At 42.3% G+C, this 14465-nt stretch overlaps 2 protein-coding genes across 2 annotated transcripts; both read right to left on the bottom strand.

Moving 5' to 3' along the window:
* Positions 1-480: 480 nt before the first annotated feature.
* Positions 481-4648, bottom strand: LOC114510298 (serine peptidase inhibitor Kazal type 9). The gene is made up of 4 exons (XM_028528943.2): positions 4535-4648; positions 3765-3793; positions 1684-1811; positions 481-628 (listed from the first exon to the last, which is right to left on the bottom strand). The coding sequence occupies exons 1-4, from the start codon at positions 4587-4589 to the stop codon at positions 583-585; spliced, it is 258 nt and encodes an 85-aa protein (XP_028384744.1). The 5' UTR covers positions 4590-4648; the 3' UTR covers positions 481-582.
* Positions 4649-9151: 4503 nt separating this feature from the next.
* Positions 9152-12965, bottom strand: SPINK7 (serine peptidase inhibitor Kazal type 7). Its single transcript, XM_028527192.2, has 4 exons — positions 12772-12965; positions 11888-11913; positions 10831-10955; positions 9152-9434 (listed from the first exon to the last, which is right to left on the bottom strand). Exons 1-4 carry the CDS (start codon positions 12830-12832, stop codon positions 9389-9391), a joined length of 258 nt encoding a protein of 85 aa, XP_028382993.1. The 5' UTR covers positions 12833-12965; the 3' UTR covers positions 9152-9388.
* Positions 12966-14465: the final 1500 nt, after the last annotated feature.

The following is a 14465-nucleotide window of genomic DNA, read 5'->3' as shown; positions in this document are numbered from 1 at the left end:
AGCATTCATTTCTCTCTGTGAGTCTGTGGGTTCGTTTTATGGGAACTAGAAGAAACCATTTAGAGTCCGAAAGCAAACTACATGCTGTTCATTAGAATGCTACTATACTTAGAAATTCCACAGCTGGATCAGGAGTTGATATGTGACTTTGGGATTATCTAGGATTAGACATTATCATTTCTTGGTTTACTTGTTGATAGAAGTCAAATTCAGTTCACCTTAATTTAGTTCATTCATAAAGCATTATTCGAATACCCTCTTTATCTCTTCACTCTTCAGAACTAAGTAATGCCCAGGGAGTTTTTTTCCAACTTGAGAATGAAGAAGGCATCAGCTTTAGGTCCTTTGATCGTCTCATTCCCACCACTGGTTGTAATTGGCCTTTCCCCCTGGAATGTGTCCCTAAGATGGCCTATCAGACATCATCCCCAAGTGAAACAAGTCTGTAAGATTCAACGCAAACGAAAAAGGTCAGACATGTTCATCTCACGTAGGTCTACTTTACTCTCCGAGGAAATCAGGATAGAGTGGTGGCAAGATTATGTGGAAGAAATTTTCTTGTACGTAAATCACAAGATAGATTCAACACTTTCCAAAATGTACAAATTTAAGCTTGTTGTCAGTTTTCCTGTGGAGAGGAAAGAGTAACAAATGAGAAATGCTGAAGCCATAAGCACTTTGTTAGCATCTAAACTTCGCCAATGATCCCCCCAAATATACGCATGTCACTCTATTTACTGATGTGTTTAAGAGGAGTGACTGCAATTTAGAAATATTTTAGCAGCTGGTGCTGGTTACATAAGATTAATACTCTAAATACCTCACAGTTTATGTCCCTGAAAACATATTTTATTGGATTTTTTTGTAATTTAAAGGGGATGCACAATCAGATACATTTTATGATATGATTGTAACTTTTTTCTTATTAAAAAAGAACCAGAAGGATATACTATATATATGAGATGTTTGTTTTCATTCATGTATATTTCAAAAATAGTTAAAAGGAACTATATATTTCTATACATTCTAGTATATAATTTATCATTTAATATTTTTAAGCTGATGCCAGTAGACCTTCCAGACAATTACTTTGTAACCTTTAAACTACTATGGGCTATTTGATTTTCTAAATTTAATTTTTGTTGGTGCTCTAACATATATATTTTGTGGAGACATCATACTTTGAAGCAGAAGAAGTTCTCTAGGTTTTCCAGATATCATTCCCCTTTGGTACCAGTCGTTAGGGGGTTCTAATGTACTTAAACTTGGCTGAAGCTCAACAATAAACAGGGCTCATTCTAACAGATGCAGACTGGCACACCTAGGAGGAGCCACATTCCTCATCCCAGAAAACAGACTGTGTGATGACTTGGAGGTGACTTTTTTGTCTAGGGAGTTTAAGCAATAAATTAGTAGTTGAGAGTGGAATTAACCCTTTAGTTTCCTTCCAACACAGAGATGCTGGGATTCTCTGATTACTACTACCAGACGATGTTGGGATACAGTAACACTGGGGGGGACTCCAGATCCCATAAATAGTGAGCATTCTGTTTATCAGGGTCAAGGTGAGATGGTGCACATATTCCTTATGCCCTAAACCACTTCTTGGAATTGAGTTGCTTTTATCCTAACATGTAATTATTAGACCTTAACTATAGAAAAGAAAAACATTTTGATACTTACATAACTTTATCACAAAAGGTGCAATCATTGGTATAAGTTCTGCCATCAGATCCACAAATTGGTGCATACATGGAATAACAAATTCTCACTTCTCCTGGTGGCAACTTTTTAAACTTACTACAATCAATCTGAAAACACATGTTAGAAACCTGGCATTTCTTCAGCCAAAGCTTTATTCCGAGGATTTAGAATCTTGCAAGCAAGTTCAGAAGGCTTTCCATGCATTCACTTCTTATTCCCATTGTTTGTCCTCCTCTAGCCTCTTTGAAATAGATCAAGTATACAGATTTTTATATCAGACATAAAATCATAAGTGATCAATTTCTTTGTGGTAGCGAGTAATGAAATCAAAATCTATTTAAACATGGAATCTATTCCACAGGACCAGGGCATCAGCTCTCAGCACCCATGCCACATTCAGCTCCCTGCTACTTCTCTCTTTCACTTGAACAGTTGTATCTGAATATAATTGTGAGATGTGTTATAAAAATACATACTGTAGTTTTAATAACTAGTACATCCCTGGCAACTTTTACCATTAATTATTGGTAACAAGTTACTTGTTCTACCCATCACCAGCACATGGACAGACAAATGTATGTTAACATTGTAGTTGTGAACTGCTGTTTGAAATTCAGGGAGCAAAGCCAAGATGATGAGCCACAGTGGGAGCAAAACGGTCATTACCATGAAAGAAATTTTCTGGGTTTGCATCTACAAGCAAACTGAAGAGTGTGGCTAGTAAAGTAATATGCATTAGAACTCAAATCCTGCCTATGTGAATCTGGGACAATTATTTCACCTCTCTAAGCCTTAGTTTCTTTATCTGCAAAATGAACGTGATATACCTACATTGTCAGATTTAAGTAACAAATATGTAATTGAGAAGATATGTGTAAAATGCTTAGCACTACACGGAATGGAAAATACTGAATGAATAATAGGTATTTTTTCTATCCATTGGCTTTACTTCCAGGTCTGCACAAACTCCAGCTCCATGCAGGAAACTACGGTTCCTGCTCTTTCCACCCAAGAGCTCCTGACATGATATTTTACTAATTGGTGGACATTTCTACTTGCATAACCTGAAATATGCTCAAACTTAAAGTCAAATTCCTCCTGCCCTTCAGATATGTTGTAGGAGTTAACTTATTCATTCGTTCAGTTACTAAACTCCAGGCAACCTTCCAAATCTTTGGGCTGAGCTGCTGGCAATACAGAGATTGGGGTACGTGATTTATCAGCAGAGTGACCTCAGCGGCTAGTGGAGCTGAACAAAAACTGTGGCGCCCCATGTTGAGAATACGCCAGCGTGAATGATTTCCCTTCCTCTCCTGGCCGGCTCGGCCCCCAGTGCCAGAACTGATATAATACAATATGATCAGGAAACTATCAAAGCTTCATGCCCATGAACCCTTTTCCTCCCAGTACCGGCACTACGTTGTGAAGGATGGCTTGAATTCAGGCTAGCCTGGGTCCAAAATTTATGTTCTTAACCTTACTGTTTCCTTTAATGTATTAAAACCAATGACTCAAAGCAGTGAAAGGAGGAGACTAAGGCCTGAGGGCCACACAACTAGAAAAGAACCCCAAGTGCCTGACAGCTGGTTTAAAGCGTTTGCTACCACATCCACATTTTTCTCAACAGTAGTCACTACTTAATATGAGCCACAAAGGAAAGCTCACTGTAAAATCTTTGTTCTTTAGGGTAGAGGACGAAGATATATGTGGTCCACTTCAGAATTGTAAGAATCTGGACTTGTTCTTACTGAGCTTTACTCTGTGTGGGTACTGCCCTGAACCCTTCCCACACACGACGGCTTTAAGTCTCGTAGTGATCTTATGGGCCAAGTCCTGTTACCATGGCCACAGATGATCCAAGAGCTGGAATCAAAATCCAGGACTTTGTAAGTCTGATGCTAAGTTTCTAGCCACTTTGTTCCTTCACCTCCATTTCAGAAAGGTCTGTCTACAGTTTTCGAATAAAAGCAATTTTGATACTTAAAAATGTAATTATGTACTGACACTGGCTTTAAAATTACATAAAAGCAGGACTTTGATATCAAGATAGATGTACTGACCCGCTGGCGACCTCTGGCACACTCTACATCTGTAAGAAAAACAAGTACAAGGAAAAAAATGAACTCTGAAAGAATCTAGTCTTATTAGAAAAATAATCTTTGATTAATGTCTCAGCTCTCTTAACCTGTCGTAAAAATGGAGTCTCTTCAGAACTTCTGTCTCAGTATAATATCAAAGGTTGGAGCTCAACACAGATTCATTACTTATTTATTTTGGAGCAGGATTAGAATGTAGCCAAAAGGACAGAAAGGCTGTTATAATGATGAGGGGTTCACCTTATTCTTTCCTTTCTCATAATCAGAGCTCAGAAAATATGTAAAAAACCAAGGGAATCTTCTACCAAGGAAGCGTCTGCTCTTCTGTAGCAGCCAGAGACAACCACGGTTGAAGGTTCTAGGAAGACAGATTTTAACTCAACAGTGGAAGGAGAGTAACGGTTCACGCTGCCAGACCATGGATGGGGCTGCTCTGTGAAGAAATTATGTCCCTATAAAGAATGGTATCAAGTCAGAGCAGTCTGGATGAGTACTTTCTAAAGAAATTACAGAGTATATGGGTAAGAATTTGGCCTTAGTTGACCATTTAGGTCCACTCAAGTGTCTGATATGATACGATTTAGTGATGTATTGGTGGAGACAAAAAAAAAAAAAGCCTTTCCCAAAGCTCCCCTCGTTATGTATGTGACATGTGCATCCCAGAATGATGTGGGCAGAGGATGGTGTGAGCAGTCAGGACTCGGCAGGGGCAGTGCCGTGAGGCAGATACTCACTGATGGTGGTTGTGAGCGCCAGAGTCAGGAGCAGGGCAAAGGCTGTCAGTCTCATGCTGCTGGAGGGGCCAAGGGCAGTCAGATGGAGGCCAAAGAAATGACTTTCTGCTGTCTGCCAGTGCTGCCTTATATAGCGCCAAGAGTTCCTTCCTCAATTGTAAAACAGCTAATTGCAGGAATCAGAATCCTGAGAAGAGGCCAGAAACACCTCTTCCCTGGGTATAGAAGTTCTTTTATTGCGAAAGACATTCTAATAGGTTACAAGACCTTGTAAAAAGTAATAGCACCCAATAAACCTGCCATTATATCCTTTTATCTTTATGTCCTTAAAAATTTCAGAGCTTTCACATCTGTTACACAATTTGATCTTCATCATGAATCTGTCACAGAGTTATTACCATTTTCTTTGCTCTACAGATAAGGAAGTGAAGTTACAAGAAAGTTAATTTTACGGCATTTTTTGCCCGCTGTACTGCCTTGGCCAGGAACAGTTGTGAGCACGGCAGCTTTATGGGTGCTGGCATATTCTCAGGTGTCCCTTTTTCCTCCTTCCTTGTCCAGCATCAAATGGAAAATGTTGCCAGCTGGGACACCAGACTCGGCACAGAGAAAAGGTATCAAGTCTTTTTTTTTTTAACAGAACACCTTCACAGTCTTTTATTTGAATCTCAAGACAATCCAACTAGTTAAACGAGGAGGAACGAGAATAACTTCCTCTTTTGTGGGGAGGGAAAGGTGTCATGTTGTGCTATTTTTTAATTTAAATTATATTTTATTGTTTATGCTATTGAGTTGTCCCAATTCTCCCCTTTGCCCTCATCCACCCAGACCCCCAACTCCCTCAGGCAATCCCCACACCACTGTCCATTGTCCATGGGCCACGCATCTATATTCTTTGGCTACCATATTTCTTAGGCTGTACTCTACATCACCATGACTATTCTGTAACAACCAACTTGTACTTCTTAATCCCTTCACCTCCTTTTTTATCTATCCTCCTGACCCCCTCCCATCAATACCTAAGTCTTGGTTAAGCTGAAACTAGTGGTGATTCATACTCTTTGGCAGGGAGATAATTTTCCCAAGAACCTCAAATTTGGGGAGCTGGTACAGTGGATGGAGCTGGAGGTCAAGGGCCGCTGGGAGAACCGCCTCCTCAAGGCCAATAATAAAAAGCTTTGGGACCCTCTTAACCAAGAATGGACTTTATGGCTGCAGTGGCTGGACTGTCCCCGAAGCTTTGGCTGTGATTCTCTGCTCCCCAAATGCAGACTGAAGGTTGGAGAATAAGATGTTGACCTTGCCCCAGGGCCATAGTTACATACATGGAGAGTGACATCTTCTGCTAATACAGTGACTTCTAATAGACAAGCCACTGATCCTTTCCCCATGGTTTAAATACATGTAATTGTGTTTTCTTCAAACCATGCTTCATTGGAAAACTTTGATAAAGGCTACAGGGACACCTATTTTAGAATGTGACAATTTTCAAATAGAGTGACCCTGTGAGTAGATCTTGGAAGCAGCTCCTGTAGTTTTGGTAGATAGAAATTGGAAGTCACTGCCTTTAGGTGTTTACTAGAAATAGTGTCAAAGGTTGGAAGACCAAATGCACATTTGTTTCCCTTGGAAAGGATAAGGACAGCTGAAAGCAGTGTTGGGATGGTCAGGGGTGGGAGGTAAGAGCAGGTGTCATATTTTTACTGAGAGCTGAAACCCTAAGAGTCTCACAGACATGAATTCATTGGCAGGTCTACCATTCCCTGCATGACCCTGTGTGAGTTTTTAACTGCTAGAAGCCTTAGTTTATCTTCATTTGATCATTTAGTAACTACAGATGAACCTTTACTCTTAGAGACTGTATTACAACTTGAACATACAACCATGACTAATGAAAAGCTTTGCCACTGTCCCCATTGTAGCTTGACAAACACTCTCTTTGACCAAACTTTAGTTATATTTCTCTGAGTCCTCTTCTTGATTAGGTCTTGACTTTGCCCCCAGCCTCTCCCTGCACCTCATGTCTTTGGCCTGTCCAGGTCTCTCTTAGCATGGAATCGTGCTAAGTAATCCCCCTACCATTGACTTTTGATCACCCTTGACATCGGGTCAGGTTCTTCACCCCCACCTGTAATGTATAAATGCTTGGCCTGCCTCTTGCAAAAATTCTGTCCATCTAGTTTAGCAAGAATCTTCCACCTTTGGTATCTGCTCTTAGTAATTTTTTACCTACTGGCTTCCTCATCCTGCTCCTTAGAAATAAATCCCTATTTGTATTTGGAGTTGAGCCCAATGCCTTTCCCCTATTCCAACAGGTGTAGTGAATAAAGGTACTCAAGACTATACCTTGAATAATGTCTTTCTTACCATTTTAACAAATATCAAATAATTTGTCTTTAATAAACTTACAATAAAGTTAATAACAACACCATCACCATAAGCTTGTTGTTTTAAATAAGATGGTATAGGTAAAGCACTTATTGAGGTTTGGCACTCAGTAAGCCCTCAACATATGTTAGTATTTAATGACAATGGCCATGATAATGAAGACAATAATGGCAACAGTGATCTGGAGAAGAAAACATTCAGAAAGCACTTAGGAACCATCTTAAAATAAGCAAATGATGTATCTCTGTGGCCTTACTGGAAATAACAGATCTAGACATCATGGAAAAAGGAACTTCATAATGATCAGAGTTGTTTGATAATGACCAGAAGTGATGAGAATGTTATCAAGTTAAGTGTCCCAGTGGAGGCCAGGGGGCTACCTTTTAGAATGCTTACAGGGGTGATTCCTTTACTGAATGTGAGAATAGCCTCTATCCATATTTTTTCCGAACACACATTCATAAGTAAACTCTTATAACTAAAAGTTACTCCAATATTACAAAATTAAGATTTTAATATGTAAGACACTCTCAACACAAAGAATTTGTCTGAACACCCAACTAGTGACTCAAGCCAGAAACTAGAGACCTGACCACCGAATGCGTAACTGCATGCCTTTAGTACCTTCCTCTCTCTCAGTAAACACTTCCAGTTAATTACCGTATCTTTGCTAATTATACACCCAAAACTACCAAATTCAGTTTCTTTTGTCTGTCCCCTTTGCCACAGATCTATTGATGCCCTCAAAAGCTCTAATCTGGAGGGGTTTGCAGGAGTTCTAGTGTAACACTATGGAGACGTTAACTAGGGTGGGAGATTTGGAAGCAGCACAAAGTGATTAGACTTTGCGGTTATCCTAACAGTGGCACCAACAGGACCTGCTAATGGATTAGGAGTGGAGTTTGAGAAGGAGAAGACTCAGGGAAGCCTCTCGTGCTTTTGGTTGGAGCAACTGCTGAGTGGCTGTGCCACTTCCCGAGACTGGGGTGCTGCCTGTGGAGCGAGTCAGGCAGCTGAGACTGAGTTTGATTTCAGACACGAGCACAGTGGGTGCTCAATCTGTATTTTTTTTTTTACAAATTGAGAAACTGTGTTCAATAATTAATTCCTATGCATTGTTCAAGTTCTGTGCTTTCGTATTTGCTTTTCCCTTTACTTGGAATCACCTGTCCCTTACCTGACCAACGCATGCTCAGATGGATTACAACTCAAGGGCAGGCCTCCTCAACACCCCAGGCAGAAGTAGGCTCACCTTCCTCTATGGCCTATAGCAGCTTGGCAATGTTCATGAAATGCCATGGATGAAGCATCATACTAATCACTAGGTATATAAAGAGGTATAGGCCTCCCCTGAAAGAGCTTACAATGTACTAGGGATAGGGGAACACACCCGCCAACGATTGAGTACAACGTGGCAAGTAGTATTAATACAAAATGCTATGAAACAGCAGATGAGCAAATGGTGGGAAGTCAGGCAAAGGCTCTCATATTTATTGTGAGTATTCGTCACATGTATGACTTGTATGACTTGTATGACTTCCTTTAATCATGACAGCGACAGCCCCATACGCCCAGCATAGGGTTTAAGCACCCGCCCAAAGTTGTCCAGCTTGCATGTGACAGAACTGGTTTACAAAGAAATCCGTGACTGCTCAACCATTTCTCTGCCAAATGAAATTCAGAGAAGGCTTCCTAGGAGGGATACACTTGAGCTGAAACCAAAGGGTAAAGGCCATTTCCAGCAGGGGACACTGTGTACATACAGACACAGAGGCCTGGGCGAGGGGAGTGTTAGAGCCAGTGTCCTCCAGAGACAACAGGAGGACAGGGGGTTGGGTGGGCAAAGCCAGCTCAGGAGTCTGGGTTTTACCCTGGGAGCAATGGGTAACAAACGAAGGATTTTTGAACAGAGAAGTAATAGAATCAGATTGACACCACAGAGAAATTACTCCAATATGATACCCAGTATCGATTTATATACCAGCATTTATTAGAGGGTATAATTATTTTCTAATTTGTGTATATCTCCCTCTCTAGAGTTTGAGCTTTAATTGAACTGAACTCCGTTCCATTCTGTGTGTATGTGAGTGTGTGTCTTGGGAGCCACTTGGGATTCCTTGTACGAAACTTTCTCCTGTTTGAACAACCAGATTTACATGTTCCTCATTTTTTTTTTTTTTGCAGACTGAGATAGTATACCTTGATCTAAGAAACAAGGACAAACTAAAGTAAAGATAAACACTCTGGGGTCTTTTAATGAGATGCAAAGAGAAGCCAGTCGGTCAGGGAGGTGCGAGTTTGAAGGAAAACACAACAACTTTCTCCACTCTGTCCCCCCACAGATGACTGCACCCCTGCCCCCACCCCTGAATCTCTGCCATGCTGAAGGAGAAGGTCGTCAGAGTCCAAGGACGATGAAGATGACGCTGAGGATGTCATCGCCCCACACCCACATCTATGGAGGAGTTAACATTTTCCTTCATGAAGAAAGCGAACCCTTCCATACGTTTTCCTACAGGAAGACACAGTTAACAAGATTCATCAACACTAGAGGAAATCTCATGTAATAGTAGAGCTGAAAGGGACCCACAGAGCTTCTGAGGCAGAACCTCATTTTGCAGGTGGGGTAATGGAGTCTCTGAAAAGGAACATCCTTGCCATAGGCAGCCTCTGACCGAGGCAGAAGCAGAATTTCCTGGTCTAGTGACACCGCCACCCCACCGGTCGCTTTCACGGATCCCAGGGCCCAGGCTCAACACCCCATGTCCTAAAACAACAAAGACAGAGGGATCCCACCGAGGGAAGTTGGAGTGGCTGCCCTTCTGCCTTTCCTGGTCAGCGGGCCCTATGCTGGAGCTGGATCCTGCTTCGGTGAGGACAGTCCCCCCATGTCCCCACCAGTGTCCTTGAATATGAGCTGGTTTCCAGGCCAAGGGCCCCGTGTCCATGCACATTAGAGAAGCTTCCCTTTTATCAAGTAGATGTCCTGCACATAGGAATAAAGACAGAGATGTATCCTTCTGGGCTCAGGGTCTAACTTGGTATTTCAGCTTGTTAAGATCACCACAAAGATGAAAGAGGCAAGGTCTAAGGTGAGTGGCCTCAACCCAGTAGTCTAAGAGAGTTAACGGAGCACAGTGGACTTGCCGTAAAACAGTAAATGCTAAGTTGCCTGCTGTGCACCAAAGAAGTGATATCTTCCTACTTGTTTGCCTTCAAAAACACTGCGCCAGCCAAATAAAATATGCAAAGTAAACATGTCTGTGGGATACAGGTCCAAATACTGACAGCTTGTATCCCCCTGTTTTAGATAAAAGAAAAAGAACCCTTTGTGATGGCCTTATCCCTCTATCCCTCTGAAGGCTGCCGATGTTTGCAGTCGCTGGGAGGTTGAGGAGGACAAAGGCCCTCTAGCCACAGCCTGTCTAAGGAACAAGCTGTGCTGAGACCTCTTAAAAGTTGTGTAGGATAGGACAGTGGTTTTCAATTATTTTTAGTGTGGGGTTTAGGATACTTTCTCCAAGCAAAACATTGTATGAACTCCACTACTTAAAATAGTCAAAAGCTGAACTTGGAGTTGGAGATGACCCCGAATGGCCCCCTTAACACTCTTGGTGACTTCTAACTTGCCTCTACAGAGCCATTGGACTCTGGGACAGCTATTTGAAAACACATGGTCTCAGTAGACACCTCAGTTGACAGATGGGAAGTGGAGGTTCTGGGATGGATGGAACCAGTGCAAGCCAGTGGCCATGGGTGCCCAGCCCTAGCCTGACTGTGAGACAGTCGGTTTGCTGCCTGCACAGGCTGCTGCTTCTGGGTGGAGAGTTAAGCAGGCTCATGGAGAGAGGGGAGGTTTGCAGGGAGGACACTGGCCCCCGCTTCTTTTCCCCCCATGAGGTACTCACAAGATCTCAGTACACAACAGGCATTCGTTCCCATAGGTGATGTAGTCAGAACCACAGACAGGCGTGTAGGTGATGGGGCAGGGGATGGCCACCACTGGGTACTTCTTGTAAATGTCGCAGTCCACCTGTGCCAGACACCAGAGAAATGTCCTGCCTTGTTCCTGGCCCCTAAACTAGGCTAGCCCTGCCTCTGTTGCACAGGCAGCAAAGTATCATTTTGGAAGTTCCAGCTCAGATACTCTGATGCTACGGTCACTGCCTCTACTGGTACCAATGCCATCACTATGACAGAAACCAGTAATGCTAGCACCACTTCTATTACGACTGGTGCATTCAGTTAACAATGCTAAGTATTTCCATGCCAGGCATTAAACTTAAATCTTATGTGCATTTTCTCTGTTTAATCTTCAGAACAACCAAATAGAGAAGGTTCTACTTTTATCCCTATTTACAGAGGTGGGGGGTGGGGACAGGGGAAATGGATAGCTTAGAAGGTGGAATTTGGCCCTGGCTGGGTAGCTCAGTTGATTGGAGCATCGTCCCATTCACCAAAAACTTGTAAGTTCAATTCCCAGTTGGGTCACAAACCTAGTTTGTGGGTTCAATCCCCAGTGTGTATGGGAGGCAACAGATTGATATTCCTCCCTCCCTCCCTCCCTCCCTTTCTTTCTAAAAACCAATGAACATATTCTTGGATGAAGATTTAAAAAAAGGGGGGAATCTGTATAACATAAAAGCTAGAAAGTGGTGAGGTTGGGATTTGAATCCAGAGCCTGTAGATTAACCAAAGTCCTGCCTCTTCCATGTTGCTTCCCATGAAGACTTTGCCAGCTGAAAGTCATCTCTCTCCTTTAACTCTGAATTTTTTAAGGCTCTGGTTATTTATATGTATGCCATATTTCTTCAAATAGCAGAGGAGATTTCTTATCAGTGTCTGCCTCCACCTTCTACCCCCCTAAACATACTGACTTACTCCTACATATACATCTGATAATTATTGGTTGACTAAATGACAGTTAATATGGATTGAAATGAAAGTGAAATTCAATATACTCACAGTCTTTAAAGGCAGACTAGCAGCTTCTGAAAGGGAGATACAAAATGTTAAAAATAAAGCAAAGTCTTGAAGTCTCATGAACTAATGTAAATTTGATCCCATAAGATTAAGACTGTATTTCCCCTGGCAATAAGTCTCAGCACACAACCCATTCTTACACAAAATTCCGGCTGTTTGCCTAGGAAGCCAAATGGCCAATGGACTAGATGAGCCCTTGGTTCAGGCAAGAGAATTACCCCCACTTCCTCCCTTCATTCCCAAGGGTTGTTCTTGGAAGCTCATTGTGACTTTGATAATGGTTCAAAGTCAGACAGCAACAGGCAGGGTGCAGTCACCACTCTCAAGGACCTGAAGCACCATGTCTGATATTCTTCCCCTTCTAAATGAGGTAAAGGAATGTAATACAATGTCTTTAAGGTGTTAGAATCTTTTTTTTATTTAACTTTCCAGCCGTATAAAAAGCCTAATTGTTGGTGCCTGGCCTTTGGAGAACTGTGTTTTGTTTCACTCCTCCCAGATTGATTTGGGGAGGCATCCAAGTTTTTCTGTGTCTAGTACCCGATAGTGTATAACAATGTCCAGTGTCCTTATGAAATGGAAGACTTAGGAAGAAATGAGCTCATTTCTCTGTTCCCTGGATGGAAATAAAAATCCCTGATAGGGAAAACCCTAGACCCAAATCCCCCAATTCCATTAGGGACCTAAGATTCTGTTTTTCTCAGGCCAGGGCTGCTTCTTCTCTAAACCAGTATGCTTTTTATTCTAAACCAGTATACTTTCAATCCACACGACCAGACATTTTTCTGTGATGCTCACCTCGCAAGAGAGGTTATTTGGAACAAGAAGCCTAACGGCTGTAAACTATCTACCTACCCTCAACTCACCTGAGCTGCTGCAGAAGTAGGTCACCATGCAGAGCAGGAGGAGAGCCCCGATGGCCTTCATGGTGGAGGTGGCTGTGAGGCAGAGGCTGCTCAGGGCTGTTACAGCAGGGAAGGGGCCATGTTTATATGGCAAAGCCCGGCTTCTCCACCTTTCCTATGAGGTCATCTAGAGTCAATGCTGGCTTTGAGAGGCTCTCCAAGCACAGTGTCACACCCTGGGTGGTGCTGCAGTCCTTGTCACTTAATTGCTAATTCCTGTCTGACCAACACATTAATTACTTGAGGTGACAAGTATTTCTCAGTCTTTCCTAGAGGTGGGGACTGTTAGAATTCTAAAGCTCATGTATTAGAAAATCTGAAGTATAGGCTGCTCAGCCAAGTTATGAAATAAGTGAAAACATCAGTTTCTTTATTTCACAAGATTAGAGGGTGTTTAATCCAGGTTAGACAAACCATACTTATGCTTATATTTTGGCTTCTGGGAAACCATTGGTTTATTTTTGAGGAAATAAACCTATGAAGCAGGCTGGGACCTAATAGGAGGAGGAGTGACGTTAGCAATTCTGAAGTCTGGAGAAGCGTGCTGACGTTTTCTAGCTGTGTGATCCTGGGCAAGTTGTTTATGTGCTGTGAGCCTGTATCAGCCAGAAATATCTGGTTATGTTGTGGTAACATATAACCCCAAGCTTTATGCAACTTAAAACAATATGTTTACTTTTTAAGCAAGCTGCACAATTGTATGGTCACCAGCTGATGGTGCTGCGAGGTGTTGAACGGCCCTGGTGGGCAGAGCTGTCACTATCTGGAATGTTGTTTGTTCTCAAAGTTAACTGAACGTGTGTTCCTGAGGGCTTCCCTTTTCAACGAGTAAGGTTTTTGGCCCAGAAGCGACACCACTGTCACCTTCCCATGTGGCTGCCCCAACCACAGAGGACGTGGAGTGTGATCTTACCTTGTCCCTTGACAACCGGAACTTCAGTTCCATCCCATGCAGAGTGGGAACTATTGCTTGACACAACAGAATTCACACAATTGGCGTCACTTTCACGAGAAATTTGCTCTAAAGTGCAGTGCATGTCGTAACTGTGATGATGATGATGATGATGATGATGACCGATGAGCCGAGTCTCTGCTCTGGGTTCCTGAGAGTAGCCTGTAACTGGGCTATGCAGGCACGAACGTGCCAATGGCTGTTGCTTGTCTGCTGAGTTGAAGGACACATGTGTGAAGCCCTGGGGGACAGCAGCTGAGTCTCCTCCACCCATGCTCTGCTTGGCAGGTTTGCTTTTAGTGCATTCTGAAACACAGTGTCTACAAAAGGTGATAAGCTAATTAATAAATGACACTGCATGACTCCCTAAAATTTCAACTCTTGCACCTGTTTGGGGCTTAATATAATCAAGTAGGTAAAAATATGGGCATGGAGTCCAATGGATTTTATTTGGGATCTTGTTTTTTAATAAATGTTGACTTTGTGACTTTGAGTATATGGGTTAAGCTCTGGATATGTTAGTTTCTCATCTGTGACAGAGAAATAATTTACCTCCCGGAGTGGTTCTGAGGGTTAAATGAGATTATGTACACAATTGTGTGTGTGTGGCAGACTGCCAAGACCACAGTCTTAACTTGAGGATGGTGCCTAATTATATGCAATATGGGCTCCATGACGACTTGCTGAGGAAGGAACTTGTATG

This window comes from Phyllostomus discolor, chromosome 13 (assembly GCF_004126475.2).
Source record: "Phyllostomus discolor isolate MPI-MPIP mPhyDis1 chromosome 13, mPhyDis1.pri.v3, whole genome shotgun sequence".
Taxonomy (NCBI): Eukaryota; Metazoa; Chordata; class Mammalia; order Chiroptera; family Phyllostomidae; genus Phyllostomus; species Phyllostomus discolor.
Note: the sequence above shows the minus strand (reverse complement) of the source record. Positions and strands in the feature narration are given on the sequence as shown.